Genomic DNA, 16,050 nt, shown 5'->3' with positions numbered 1-16,050 from the left:
TAACCTGGAATTTAACCAGGGTTTTGACCCCCTGAGCTTTGTTTCTGTAATGTGGGGCAAGGTATCAGTGGCGCAAGGGGGACACTATCAGTGTTGTTGTTCTCCCCTCCTGATAATTGACCATTAGCAGGTGCAGAACAACCGTAACAGATCCCAGGTTCTCAATAAAGACTCCAGTGGAGTTCTATTTCAATCTCTTTACTCTGACAACTGAACACACAAAGAAGCATGTCACTTATAACCAAATTAGAAAAGATTCAAATATTTTTTTTCTGTGACATTCAACATGAATCAATACATGTGCTAGTTTGATGCTACTGTATATCAGAATATCATATATGCGCTAGCAATTAGCAATTCATAGGGCATGACATCAATCGACCCCCAGTCATCAAATATGTTGCGCAACAAGCTGTCCCAACAGAACTCTGATGCCAGGAACCATTTCAGATTTAAAAGAATAAAGGACAAAAAAGATGCATTAAAACTGAAGTGTTTCGCAAGGTCTGACAAGGTCAGAAATACTACAAACCTCAGAAACCACTTGAAAAGGTATACGCTAACGTTATCTTCCAAAAACTGTAACACTCACTAGCATTACCATGGGCCAAAAAGATAACTTTTGTTGCTACATGAAAAAGTGTTCCGGGGAGGGGGCATGACAGAAAATATTTGAGAACCATGGCATAAACCAAAGTGACATCAGGCTGTAGTTGCCACCCAGGGACTCAGAATGTATGATGTTTTCTTTAGCAATAAATACTTCACTTTTTAGCTGGAAAAGGTATTTTTTTCTTCAATAAAATTAATTTTGACCACCACCCATGAAATGAAATTATTCTATCTCAGGAGTGTCAGTGCACTTAATAATATAATAATACCAATCATACTGTATGAATTTGACAATAATTAACCTAGGACATCACCCATCAGAGTAGCAATTTGGTGTGTCTTTTTGTGTGTGTAGCCAGTGGTCACATTGGATGGGAGTGTCGCATACACCTTTCCCAATGAGGGAATGTACCCTGTCACAATTCAAGTGGCAGCCGCAAACGTCATCTTTCAAGATACCAAAACCATAGCAGTCAGAGGTAAGTTCTTTTTTTCATAATACGCCTATTTTATAACAAGCCGTCTTCATTCAGTCAGTGGTTATGTCTCAACTTGATTCCAGAAATTGATAAGTGAAATTCTGCGATGTAAGATTCCTTATTTATAAAAGGGATATTTTTCACATTTTCATGTTTACAATCTTTTCAATATGCTTCTTTAACATTTTACATGTCTAGATGCCTCTTGACCTAGTCATGTTTTATACTCATATTAATTATTAATTGTTAATTAAGTTAATTGTTTATTAATTAATTATTGTTCACTCTGCAATAGGGAGCATTAGCTTGGTTTATATCAGTGTGACACAGGTTCATTTTACCCTACTGATAATATTTTGTTGCAGTAGTAATCCTGCTATACATACAGAAATATATATGGACCCACAGTGTATTACTAACACGACACCACACGTGCCATTGTACGCTAACCAAAACAAAACATGATAACCAAGGTTTCTCTGTATGTAATTAATAAAATACAGTCAAGTAATTATTAATTACTTGACTGTATTATTAAGTAATGAAACTGTTCAGTTCAACATACATGTCAGAAAAATTCCATACAAATATAAAGGTATTGTCTGGAAAAAAAAAAATAATTTCACAAAAACCTCTTCTAAGATGTTTATTTCCTGAATCATCTCACCAGAATTCTTCAAATCTCTACTATTATCATTCTCACCAAATCTGGACGAGTTCAACCCTGATTTACCTGAGTGGAGACAGGATGCGGGGAGAGTAATTAAGAAGGCTGTTCTCCAAGTGAGTCATTTTCATTTCCTGCTGATGCTCTGTCTGCTTTCCTTTCTGTCTGCTTTTTTCTTGGCTATGTGACTTTTCGTCTAGCTTTTTTGCAATTATTTCCGATATCCCCATTACTTGTGCTGTCCAATACTGTGAAGTCATTGGTGCGGCAAGAGAACACCCTCAGGCCACCGTGTGATTCATCATCCGACAAGTGTGAAGACGCCTCTTCTACCCTTCTCCTTCAGGAAATGGCCTCATGAGCACTGATTCCTTAATTTTAAAAGTCACACTCTGTCTAAAATGATCTCCTAACTTCTGAGCATTGAGGCTTAGAAGAGACCTATTGCCCTTTTGCTGTATGATATGTGTGTGTGCTTTCCATAATGAAATGTAGATCACCCTACCTTTTTCACAGCCAATTCAGCTCAGAAATACAGTGGGAACCTTTATGAATACAAAGCGATGTAAAAGAATGTTTTTGGCTTGCTGTGGAGGTGTATGTTTTGTTAAACATTTGATGAAAGCTGACCATTTATTGTTATTTGCATGGTATTGCCAAACATTCCTGTAAATATTCTTATTCATCAACGTCATTGTATTCTAAGGGCATTGAATCACTCGCAACTGGACGGTTCAGGGTGTCTCAAAAGACATTCCTCTCGTCCGAGCAGGTTTCATTAGTTCATCCTCAATGACTAGTAGTTATCCTTTAAAGGAGGAGGCATGTCCAGACAAGAATGGTTTCACTCTTTTGTGGTGTTATTTTTTCAGATGTAATAATGGTCAGGGACACACCTGAAACCAAGGTGGATGTGGGGGAGAGTGGACTGTATGTTTATTAGAGGTAGTGTCGCCAGAGCACCTCATCCACACCAGAACTCTGGTTAGAAAGTGAGTCCGGACACTGCGGCAGAACTGTATGGACTTTATTGAGTACAGTCCTATTCCAACTGACCAGTTAACTGGTATGCCGTAATGAGTCTGGTTTCTGAAATAAATGAATAAATAAATCAGCACAAATACAGGTCACCAGCTTAAAACAGCACAGGCTAATCTACGCAACACATACACTGTATTTGGTTATGGAAAGGGTGGCAACAGGTTAGCTAGCATGTGAAAGAGTTAATAAACGTGGGCACACGGCACAATGGGCGATATTTGCCGCCTAATTAGCATATCAATAACAACTGCGAACGATCGCTAACAGCCGCTAACAGCCGCTAACAGCTTACCTTTCTCATGAACGCAGACAGGCATGTATAGAAAGGGGAACAGGTCTTCTGACTGCTAGGCTGTGGTCTTACAGAGGACCCCTTAGCTGCCCCACCAGTGCCTGCACCAAACATCCAGTTACAATGAGGGAATTTACAACAGTGGATGTGTCTTGTTTATATGCTAGAGGCTAAATGATGGACTCTTTTAGTTTTAAGAAAAGATGAAAGGACAGCATTGTATGGGGGGGGGGGTGTCATAGACCTCCCCCGCTATTTAGAGATGGTTACTCACTTTTGACACTTCCCTTTCAAACCAACTGTCTTTTCTGCAAAGAATGTGTATAATGCTGCTTCAATTTGAGGTGCAGGTAAACAGCTGAGTCTTGACAGGAAGAGTTAGCCTGTTGGTTAGTAGCCTACACCAAATCCTCCGATTCGGCTGTCCTACCTAGTTAGGATAGTGTTTGTCCCACCCAGTCATTGGCCATGACCTGAGAAAACTAACGTGTCATTGTTTCCTATACATGTACCTACTTTGTCAAGGTTATTCCCATAATATCTGGGCCGGTGTTATAGAAAACAATTGAAAATTGAATGTGTATGAGCAGTTCTCAAATGTAGCAAACATATTGCAGAGCTAAGGTTAAGGGTTGGAGTTATTGCTTATGTTGTCCACTTTGCTTTATCTTTATCTCCTACTCTGCCTCCCCCATTTTGAACATTTGCAATCATGTGTCCATTGTTTGATTTTATCATTGCTTTCATCAATGCCACATACCCACCTCACTATCTGGCCAGGTCACAGAGAAAACATAAAAGGCATCACACATGCTAAAGGGATGATTGATTACCACTTCAGCATCATTCTTTAATCACTGTGAGCTCAGCTTTTAAATCATTCCAAAAAAGACAACAATAAGAGTAAATAATGCATTGGACAACTGTGAAAATTAATATGACACCAAGGTTACCAATTACCTGACAAATAAATAAGCGACAACATATCGGCAGGTGCAATGGTTAGCATGTCGGCCACACAGTCAGGAAGGCCTGGGTTCGATTCTCCGCTCGGGCATCTCTGTGTGGAGTTTGCATGTTCTCCCCGTGCATGGGTGGATTTTCTCTGAGTATTCAGGTTTCCCCATTCCAAAAACATGCTAGGTTAATTGGCCACTCCAAATGTGCGAATGGCTGTTTGTCTATATGTGCCCTGTGATTGGCTGGCCACCTGTCTAGTGTGTACCCCGCCTCTTGCTCAAAGTCACCTGGGATAGGCTCCAGCATAATCCAGCGGCAGGCCCAATTCACCCCTACCAGCATGGTGATTTATTTTTCATATTGCTTATATTATTTAATACTTTTTCACTGGCACCTAAATTTACTTAGATGCATGCTCGATTCTTTTTCGGAATACTAAATAAACAAATTAACAGAATAAAAATAATAACTGTCTTTTGGGTATTTTCCATTAGGGTTGGCCACAATGAGACACTGCATGATGATATAGCTACTTTATAACTACTTTATCTTCTCATTGGTGGCAGTGCAGAAAAGTGCTGGAGATAAGTTTGCCTAAAATGTTCATATACAGCGACCTGTTATTCATTAATGTACTGAAAGTTTGATTCTCACTGTAATACGGGACGTCCATCCATCTTCCACATATCTGAGTTTATGGCGGCAGCAGCATAATCAGAGAGCCCAGACTTCCATCTTCTCTTCAGCTGCTTCGTCCAGCTCCTGCCGGCAGATCCTCAGACATTGTCTCAAAGTGTCCTGGGTCGGGGAGATGGTCAGACGAACATCCCCACTGGGAGGCATCCAGAAGACTGACCAGATGCCCAAGGCACCTCATCTGGCGACTGTCAATGCAGAGGTGCAGCGGTGCAGTTCCTCTCGGATGACAGAGCTTCTCACACTGTCTCTAGGGGAGAGCCCAGCCCCTCTATGGAGGAAACTAATTTTGACAACTTGTACCTGCGGTCTCATCCATGCGGGACGCACACTTTAGTTTCTAAATGTGGTACAATTAAGTCTTTCAAGAACAGTTGGCAACCCTATATGAGGCCAAAATAGCAATAGCTGACAGACAAAGAAGTCAGTAAAGAATTTGGATTATACTGTGATGATATTTGGCTATTGTTTCCGTGCCTTAGGTTGTTGAGTTCCCAGAAGAACAACTTTTGGTAGCTGTGTTTCCTGGAGTTCCAACTGCTGCTGAACTATTCCTGCTACCACACAAGAACCAATCACAGGACAAGAAAAAGAGTGAACAGGAGCTAGAACGGGTATGTTTGGCTACTGCATTTTACACCTGAATTTGTTTGAACAATCTATATATTTTTTTATTTTTCTAAACAACCCAATGCTGCATTTGTCAAACAGATATCGACCATAATTGTAAATGCACTGAATCAAAATCTGGTGGAGTTTGAGCTGAAGCCTGGCGTGAGGGTGATTGTATACAACACTCAGCTAACCTTGGGTAAGAAACAATTTCATTTTGGAATTTTTTAATCAGGCCATGAATTTATTGGCCAGAATATTATTTAATTGCTAATGTAGCTTTTTGTTTCTATCCTTCACAAGTCATTTGGGCAAAGCAGTACGGCTCAAGGGGGCTGTTTGTTCAGGGAAGGAGCCAAACAGGCATAGACACAAGCCCCTAACTGAAGCCCACAGGGTTGGGAGAGGAGCTGGCAGTCAGTGGTGTGTTGGCTGACAGTCTTAGTCAGCTGGCATGGTGATGAGAATTTTAGTTCAGGCACTAATTACCATTTTATAATCTTAAGGCTAAGTCCCAGTGCACCGTTTAACAATTCCATCTGAAAGTTTTTTGGACTTTTATTAGTTTTTCAGCTGGTTTACAGATGTATCTCGACATCAGACCTGGCTAGCAGTTTCGGACAAAATTTCTGACAGCCAGGATACCTATTTTTATTGGATATTGGATACCTATTGGAGGTTTTCATGTTAGTATGGCATTTTTTTCTGTTTTACCGTTACTCAGACAGTCTAACTGCCTTTTCAACATGAGTGATGTGGACTGTCCAGGAGCTACAAATGTTGTGATGAGGCGATGGGTGTTACCTATGGTGTTCTATCTACTATCCATGGCCAAAATCACAAAGTAACAAATGTGGCAGGGTATTCAAGTCATAGATTACAATGCCACTCCTTCCCCATGCAAGAACAATAATGACTCTACGACCTCAGTAACTTTTGGAGGTTCAAGGCACTCCTGCAAGGAAGTCCACGCCCCACAATGATGAGCAGACACTGTGCCTGGCACAGAGAGTGAAAACCATGGAAGCAACGGGCTGCGACAACAGTAGGATTACAGTAGGACAGTGGGCCCCGACAACACAACAGGCAGGGTGCTCAAGGAATGTGTTGGCCAGCTGTCTGGGGGTTTCACATACATGTTCAACACATCACTAGAACAGGCCACAATCGTACAGGTACCTAAAAAACTCACAGTTTGACTTACAATCACGCTCTACAAATGGCACCATCTCCTCTGCACTCCACCGGAGCGTGATATGATATGAGCGTGGAATGGATTGAGAAAGGACCCCAAATAATGCACAACGATGAGCGAATTCAAGAAACAATACAAGCAGTTGATGTTTGCTAAATACAAGGATGAAGAGTCTTGAACCAGTCATGATGTGCTATATATATCACTATATTGGCAGTTACTGTGGTACCCATTATGTCATTGTATGGTCATATCACCTCGTACTTCGGTACAAGGTGCATCATTTAAAAAAACACAAACCTTAAACTGTATTATGGAAAGCAGGAAGTGAACAAATGTAACAGTTACTGATTGTAAAAGTACCAGATGGAGGGGTAGGATTTAATAAGCTTTGCTTCTTCCTACTCCTTTTGGCATGTTCAAATGAAATAAAACCATTACCATTACCATATATATATATATATATATATATATATATATATATATATATATATATATATATATATATATATATATATATATATATATATATATATATATATATATACTGTATATATATAGACAATATATATAAGGACAACATGCACATTGGGATGCTGTTTGTAGCATCAGCATTCAATACCATCATCACACAACAAACTGGGTCATTAATTCAGTCTGTACAGGTGGGCAACAACATCTCCAATATCATGACTGCTGTGTTAGGTCCACTACAAACCACATAGTGAAGTTTGCAGACAATACAATGATAGTGGGCAGGATAAGGGTTGCAGAAAAACAGACACCCTGACCTGGTCCCATCACAAAGAAAGCTCAGCAGCACATGCATTTTCTGTGCCAGATGAGGAGAGCATGCGCCACCCCAACCCCCACCCGATCCTCACCACCTTCAACAGAGGCACCAGTGTATACTAACAAACTGCATCTCTGTGTGGTCAGGAGCCTGCACTGTCTCTGACTGCAAATCCCTGCAGAGACTGGCAAAGAGAATCATCGGGACTTCACTTACTCCCATCCAGGAAACAGCAAAAAAACACTGCTTAACCAAGGCTCACAACATCAGTAGACACCTCCCAACCCCATCATACATTGTTCTCGCCGCTTCACTCTGAAAAGAGGTCATGCAGCCTTTGGAGCAGAACCTCCATGTATAAAAACAGTCTCTTTCCACAAGTCATAGAGCCGCTAAACTCAAAATAACCCCTGCAAGGTGCCCCATCCTCACTCAGACACCCACACAAGGCTGTTCCCTTGGTCTGTTTTATACTCGGGATTACTGCTGTGCAATAATTGCGAGTAATATATACTGACATTAGTTACTAATTCCATAATTTGTGCTCATTTGTACGCTCCATATTAAGAATTGACATTTTTCACTTTTGGATCTTACTGAGGTTCTAAGTAGAGCTTCAAAATGCAAAAAAAAAAAAAAAGATGGCTTCACAGAGGGCATCCATCGTCTGGAACTGATGTCCATTCTTGTAGACATCTCTTGCCATCCAGGCAAGGATGGTCCATAAGGATGGTCCATAAGGGTGAGGTAGTTCCTCTAGAGCAAGTCCTTTATCAGGTGTGCATTGTCATCCTGTTGAAAAAGTCAGTCATAATCACACAAATGATGGCCTTCAGTCATGAGCGATGCCCCCTTCATGTAGCCATCTGCCATATGACACCCCTGCACAACCTGAAGAGTCACTGTTCCATTGAAGGAAAAGAAAAGATTACGATGGCAATCCATTCTCTGTGCCATGTGGGAAACATCTCAGGAAGGATCTTATCATGCCAGTAACGTTTGAAGCCATTAGTACTGTCAGGATTACATTTTTTATAAATAAAACTTTCTAACACTTTTCAATCTGCTATGTTTGGGGCTCTTGTGCAAATTCCAAATGGCCAATTTTATGGCGTTGAAGTAGACGAGGCCTTTGAAGACGTTTTTTTTTTTCCCCCCGAAAAACTCTTCTCTCACAGATGTCTGATGGTTATTGGACTGCACTCGGCACCAGTAACAACCTTCAATTGGACCGAGGACAATGACAGAAAGCCAATCGGCTCCAGGGCCAGTGACATCTTTTGGCTCTCCAGCTCTCTTGCATTACCCTCAGTAGCGTTTACTAAGTCCAAAATTACTCTTTCACCACATCAAATCTGAGAGAGTCCAACAATCCGACTGTTCGGAGAGAAAGTTTTCTTGCCTTTGCCATCAAGAGATCATGACAGTGTGAGCACCTGACAGAAAATGAATTTTGGGTTTAAAAGGGTTTGTGGTCTTTTGATCAGCTGATGAATAGCCTATTTCACTTTAATGGTTGTTTGCAATACATTGTTTACTCACATTTATTGTTTTTGCAATTCATATACATTCTAAATTATCATTGTTATTTTGGACTACTGACAATTTTTTGAATGAAAAATGAAGTCTGCCCATGATAGGCAAGTATGACCGAATACCATATTTTTCAGACTATAACTCGCACTTTTTTTCATACGTTGGCTGTTCCTGCAACTTATACTCCAGAGCGACTTATAAATGAAAACAATTTTTATGTTACATAAAGACTGTACACCTTTTCTGTTTATTTTTTGTGTAGCTGAATAACCATTGTGTTAGCATATCTTACATCTATTCAGCCTGTTCGCTATTATTTTATATTTTTTTAACTTGCCTCCCAAGATGACGTAATGTCTGTTTTGGTCAAGTAGTTTGCAAAATAAATTCCCCGCAAAAAAGGCAACTTATACTCCAGTGCGATTTATGTATGTTTTTTTCCACCTAATTATGCATTTTTGGCCTTGTGCGACTTATACTCCGGAGCGACTTATAGTCCAGAAAATACGGTACTTTGACATTGGAATGTTGGGGATAGCCATGGTTAGCAGGAGATGATTTGCCATAACATGCTGGGGATTTTTTAAAAACTGTGCTAAAACATCTTTTAGAGGTGAAAAGTACCAGATGTAGAACCAATATTTCTGCTGAAATACAATTACTAAATGGTAAAATGACTTCTTCTTCCCATAGCCCCTTTGGTGGACTCGAACCCGCGACACAGTAGCTCGGCTATGCTGATGCTCTTATCCGTGGTGTTTCTTGGCCTGGCAGTGTTTCTGATCTACAAATTCAAGAGGTACTCATCATTTCTGATTATTTCCAAATCAACAAAACGTAAATCTTTTGTAAATTTACAAAACGTTTTCATCTATCGGTCACACCATGTAAGCTCAGTCTAGACCAGGGGTTTTCAACGTCTAACATCATAGGTCTCCCTCCAAGTTGTCACAATTTCAACAACTTTCAAGGTGAACATTGTTTTCTTGCAGACGGTATATCCATAAAATTACAGCTATGAGACTTGGAGTCATTAACCTGAAGACTTACAGTTTTGATTCATGTCATATTATACTCTTCATCAAAGTTTTTCAGTCGCTCCCCCACAGCTCCTACGGTACCTTCCCTGAAGTACTTTGGCGCCCCCAAGGGGAGGTGAACCACAGACTTTGAAAACCCCTGATTGGTCTGACAACTGGACTAGGAAAATATGCACAATTTTGTGAACTTGTTTCTTTTGCAAACTCACCAGAAAAATACCTTGGATAAACATATATGCAGAGGTGAACCAAGAGAAAGAGCAGGAGATGATTAGCTCAGTGGGACAAGGTGACGGCACACCGAAAATAACACTGGCTGAGTTCTCCTCATCGAAAGAACTCATGGAGAAAGAGCTGGATGCAAGAGTCAAAAGTAAGTATACTCCACCGAAACTGTCAAACAGCTTACTGATAACAATTTGAATGACCCACGAACAAGCGTATGTGACTTCCTGGTTGAAATTTTAAATACTCTTAATATTTACGAATTAATTGGAATGATAGACTAACTACTTCTTTGTATTCATCTACTCAGGGGGAGCCGCACATGCCGGCGAGAGCACAAGGGAGATTCCGAACTGTACGAGTGTCTAAAGCGTTCAGCATTTTCTTGTCAGGGGTCTCTCCTTCAGTTGTGTCATTCTCAACACAACTGCTGTTAATAGTTTTCTAAGGGACCTCATTTTTACAGCCTGGCATGGATGTTTTGTTCCATAACATCCATCCAGCAAACCAATGTATTCCATGAGATTATTGTAAATACATACAAAAGTCGGTTTTGTGGGTGTATCAGCTACATAAAAGTTGTCAGGTCGGAAAACACTTTGATTTAGAAATCATTTCTGTTTTTTAAACGGGGAATATTGCTAAAATATACAGCGCTAGCACTTGTCCTGTATATACTGTAGCGTTCTAAAAGCTCATACTCTTCTATAATATAAAAAAGACATATCAGTGGTCTGATGTGTCAAAACAAAACCCTTAAGAAATCAGAATTGTTGTCATAGGATCATTGACTGGTGCATGTTCCAACTGAGGATTCAGTTTCTGTGTTGTAGATAAGGAACTGTTGTAAATAGTTATTTTCATAGTAATTCCAAAAGCCACACTGACCCATTCCAAGACTCTTCATCCACAGTGGGTTGACATGCATCTTTTAGAAATGCATATGTTTCTATGAATAGACATTTTCTTAGCATATTACCGGGGATGTCATGAGACGAGATGAGATTTTAACATTAACCTTCAGAAAAGGACGATGAAAAAATATGACTTTTAATTAACTGAATGAATTTGACTTAGCCACAAAACAATGCAGGTGCCTTTTGAAATGTTTATTGTGACACAAATTGACCCTAAACAATATTATTATCAACAGTTTTATTATATATAATAATAAAAATAATGCAGTGCACACTCATTGGGCAGCCGTACAGTGGACATGCCGAGACGTGCACCTACCACAAGGTCAGAAGTGGTTGCAGAGGGTACACGTGTCACATGTCATCCGTAGCCCGAAGCAGCCTCGCACACAACAAAAGTTCCTCCTGCACTAAAAGTGCTACATAGTGTCTGCATGCTGCCATATCCGTACCGAGGTGGTACCCGTCCTCAAATTTTGCCCACACTTACAGCAGGTTGGGACCGGGGCTTTATAGCCACTGTCTGACGGATGATCACATGGCGAGCTTCAAACCCAACACACCCTCCCAAGTGCTTGCCCCAAATGCCGCACCAATCTAAAGCGCCACCTCAGTGAGACATTTTTTGAGGCGCATTTTGCAGGGTGCCAAACTTATATCACTGTCACAAAGACAGGAAGTCCCACACATGTTAGATATGGTTGTTTCGGATGCTGCAGTGGGAGCGGAGCTGATTGGCGTTTTAAAGCAAATATTGGATGATATCTATGTATACTGTGCTTTTTCACTGATATCAGTCAAGACTGATGGATCGAGCCGAGCACCCCTATGTAATGCTTTATTTTCTTGTCATGTTCCACTATGTAAAGTTGTGGAATTTGCATCTGTGTATTTTCTCATAGGCAATTTGTACTACAGTTTGCAGCACTCTCAAAGTGCAGCATTTTTTTGCGATGATTTTCTGTGAACGCACAGAATGTTGTGCTATTCCGTTTTTTGATGACTTTGCCGACTAAACGTCTCAGTGAGTATTGCCGGGACAAAATCTGTGGCATTTGGTTTTGTAAGCATCTTTTTCCCTCCTAACATCTATTACCTTACCTTGTATTACACCTCATAACGATTCACTCTTTTGCTGTGTTTGTGTGCGAGTGGCCCCAACTTCTTCCACAGTCAAAGCCACTGTATGACTGACAAGAGGTTTCACTCTGTTTGTCGTTGTTTTATGAAGCGTTTAGGTGCTGAACCAATGCACAGAGTGAATCCTCTTCCTGCCTTTTTGGATGATGAAAAGATGAGGAAAAGACTGGCAAATTTAGCGAGTTCATTTTTATTTATCGTGTGATTAATTAATTTATTATTATTTATATACTTTTTTTCTGCACAAGAATTATTATTTATATGCTTTTTTTTCTGCACAAGAAATCTTGTCAACTTTTAAACTTACATATGACGCATTTTACAAAACCGACATTTTCATATTCCAAAAGAGATAAGTATTTGCTTGAGGTTGTTTTTGCATGTTCATCTTCAACAAAGCAGAGGAGACTTTTTAAACTGAGCCAAAAACATGAACTAAGAGAAAATATGTTCCGTTATTTTTGCTTTTACGTTGTATTTTGCATTTGAAAGAAAACCCAGTTCTTTTTGGGTGTCGGTGTGCACCATGGTGACATGAATACAGAATGAAATTTTATTTTCTAATAAATAGCACACCATATTTTCATGGCCATTCTGTCTCTGTGCAAATAAAGATACCGAAAAAGATGGACTTCATGTTTTTTTGTAAGGGAGTAAACAAAATCTGCAGTGGATTAACAAAGTAATTTGTCCAGTGTACTTCCACTATGACTCAACACAGTATCAGTTTATGTTCACAATGCACAGGTTAAAGCAAACTGCCCCGTACTTGAAACAATTCAAATATATAATATCCAAATAGTTACAGTATTTTCTGGAGTATAAGTCACACTTTTCAGTAGGGTTGAGCCAGATACTCATTATAAACTCATCATGTATTCATTCAATAGTGTATTTTAGACAACAGTGTTGTTGTTGTCTGTGGTCCTACACTCACAAAATTATCCGGATTGGATTAAAACTTTTGACAAGGACTTCATAAACCAGACGCAGCAGATTTTAAATCGCAACAACACGTCAGCAGTAGGGTAAAACTAACTTGCTTGTAGACAGCCTAATCCCAGCTCATATTCCCTCCGCTGACATTGGAGGACACTAATTATGTCTATCTTGGGGATTGTAGCTGATGCATCAGCCACTGACTAACCAAATACAGACTTTTCGGTCGACTTTATGAATGATGATTTGGCATTAATAAGCTGTTTGATATGTTTCTACACACCGGGATGCGTCCAGGCATCATGTCACGTATTAAAAGGTGTTCTTTCACAACATTCTGACATTTGTTAAAGCTTTAGATTGTGCCCCTCTCTCTGGCTTCATCTTCTTTAATGTTGTTATGAGTGTTACATTGATCGCCAGCTAGATCATAAATACCATTTATAGTCCATTATGACTTCATGTTTATGATGCATTTTTTGACTGATGTGACTTATACTCCAGTCTGAAAATAACACTTTGGATTCATTCATTATATTCTTTATTCCTTCAAGTAACAATGACAGTTATCTACCTTTTCTTATATATTCTGCATTGTCTATTAAATATTAATTCTAAGGATGGAAAAAAAATGGGAAAACACTTCTTTCTACATGGTTGAGATTTTTTTTAATCAGGCTTTGTTACCACAATAACAGGAAGCGTCTCAGAACCTGCACAAGAGCATTAGATCAAGGTATCAACATTTCTGACTTCATGCAGCAGAGAGATGAGCGAATCAAAACATGACAAATATGTTTGCTGTTGTATATTAGAAATTAATGAATGACTGATTAAACCAACAACATGGGATGAGTTATTGAATTTATTAATGAAATACGTCATACAAACTGCAAATCATCCTAACTAAACATTTGCTGTGTGGACTCTGATAACTGCATATCTGGAATCCCCCTGTGTAAAAGTACATTAGTGTGTATTAATGACATTTTAAATAAGACAATGAACAAATTTGATGTCCACTTTGCTCCGCCGTCAACCTGTGATCATTAGTACATGGGGCAATATGTTTAAACATCTCCATATTCATTCCTTCTTGTCAAAGCCATGGTTTAATTATTTTTTGCTTGTTAAGTATTTGTTCAGTATGGCTTCCAATTCATCAAGTACTAGGAATGCAACGACTATTATTCTTGTCAAATATGAAAAAGTAAACATTTTTTAGATGTATCATGTGTCAGTATAAGGTAGTGTTTATCAGCTGGGCTGTCATTCATGAATTATCTCAGGTGGCATCAGACTCTGAACTTTCAAAATTGGATAGATAATACCAGATACTATTAATAGATGCCACTACACTTGGGTGGAAACAAACACATTTGGGTTTACTGTGATAGATCTACGGCTACGGTTACCAGCTACAACCCTTGTTGTTATAAGCAGAAGGCAAAAGCAATGTAATGTTCTTCAGTGCCCAAATATTTTTCAGTGCATGCACCATCTGTATTATTGTATTTTCTCTTGAGGTTGATATTTCTATGATAAAGACATGTCATTTTTAAATTGTTTCAAATAAATGTATTTTTGTATATCATCACATTAGCTGTTATGGTGATTTTTTTAGAACAATTTTGAAAAAACTAATATACTGATCACAGTGATTGGCTGGCGACTGGTCCAGGGTGTACCCCGCCTCTCAAAGACAGCTGGGATAGGCTTCAGCATGCTCGCGACCATCGTGAGGATAACCGGCAGAAAATGAATGAATAATATACTGATCAATCTACGGTATTTTAAGTCTATTGTTAAGTTACCAACATCATTTATTTTATGGTTTTGTTATGCAAATTTGGAGCTTCCAGATTGGAGCAGGATAGAAAAGAAGAAGAAGAAAAAAACAAGGGGCGGGGGCTGGGACAAGACGGGGACAATACAGAGAGAGAGAACATCAACAACAACAATTGCAATGACAACAACAGAATAACAGAACCAAACGGGACTACATCCGCAAATGATGGTGATAAAGGATCACAATGGAAAGGACAAAGTATCGAACAGTATCATTGATATTAAAAATAAAGACTTGGTATGTTCTGTATCTGGATTATCCTAACTGACCTTTTTTCTGACTTGACAAACTCCACAGACATACTGCATGTCCAAATGGCAATATAATCCCTCGATTGCCTGACTGTGAAGTCAAGTGGCTAACCACTCCTTTACTGTTCACTGTATTCCCCAAATTATATTAATTATTTAGTCAGTAAGGAAATAATTCTAAGAATAATTACTTAATAATTAATAATTAAGCAAAAAGCATGGATTTACTGTAGTTGCAAAGTGACTTTCAGGAATTGCATGTACTATTCAGCGCACTTTAGAAGGTCAGGTGTAGTTAAACGTGAACACCATGTGTCCTAGTCATGTGATGGCTTTAACCTTGTGTAATAGCTCATGCACCTTTTATTCATGACGGCAGTTGGAGCAGTGGAGCAATTACAGAGAGTATTGAGGTGGCCTTTAATTATCAATATCAGGACACGGTCCCTTTCAGCAGCCACGTATACACACATTCTGTATTACACAACCTAGGGGGAATATGGCTCCTTGACAGGTAGTGTTCATGCAAGTGTCCTTTCAGCCAAGAAAAAATAATATTGCAACTGAGTTATCTGGTGTGCTCGATGAAAGACTTTTCTCTTGAAAGAGAATACTTTTATTCCCATTTCCCCTAGCTCCCCACTCTCCCTGCGTCTACCCACCCGTAAGGAATTTCATCCACACGAGAAGGAAAAAAAAAAACAAGACTTCATAATGGCTCCCACAGATTTTATTCTCTTTTTTCCTTTTTGCTGGCTGTGGCAGATGAAAGTTGGACATAAAATCCAATTATTCGACTTAGCAAT

The 16,050-nt window shown here is 39.4% G+C and overlaps 1 protein-coding gene across 1 annotated transcript in view; it reads left to right on the top strand.

The window, feature by feature from the left end:
- LOC131137935 (VPS10 domain-containing receptor SorCS3-like) overlaps positions 1–14,734 on the top strand; it is a 170,606-nt gene extending 155,872 nt beyond the window's left edge. Inside the window, exons 21-27 of the mRNA XM_058086792.1 lie at positions 968–1,091; positions 1,762–1,874; positions 5,230–5,361; positions 5,459–5,558; positions 9,577–9,682; positions 10,136–10,296; positions 10,459–14,734. Coding sequence (XP_057942775.1) covers positions 968–1,091; positions 1,762–1,874; positions 5,230–5,361; positions 5,459–5,558; positions 9,577–9,682; positions 10,136–10,296; positions 10,459–10,517 — 795 coding nt within the window. The 3' untranslated portion in view covers positions 10,518–14,734. The remainder of the gene's footprint in view (positions 1–967; positions 1,092–1,761; positions 1,875–5,229; positions 5,362–5,458; positions 5,559–9,576; positions 9,683–10,135; positions 10,297–10,458) is intronic.
- The last annotated feature ends 1,316 nt before the right edge of the window (positions 14,735–16,050 follow it).

This window comes from Doryrhamphus excisus, chromosome 1 (genome assembly GCF_030265055.1).
Source record: "Doryrhamphus excisus isolate RoL2022-K1 chromosome 1, RoL_Dexc_1.0, whole genome shotgun sequence".
Classification (NCBI taxonomy): Eukaryota; Metazoa; Chordata; class Actinopteri; order Syngnathiformes; family Syngnathidae; genus Doryrhamphus; species Doryrhamphus excisus.
Note: the sequence above shows the minus strand (reverse complement) of the source record. Positions and strands in the feature narration are given on the sequence as shown.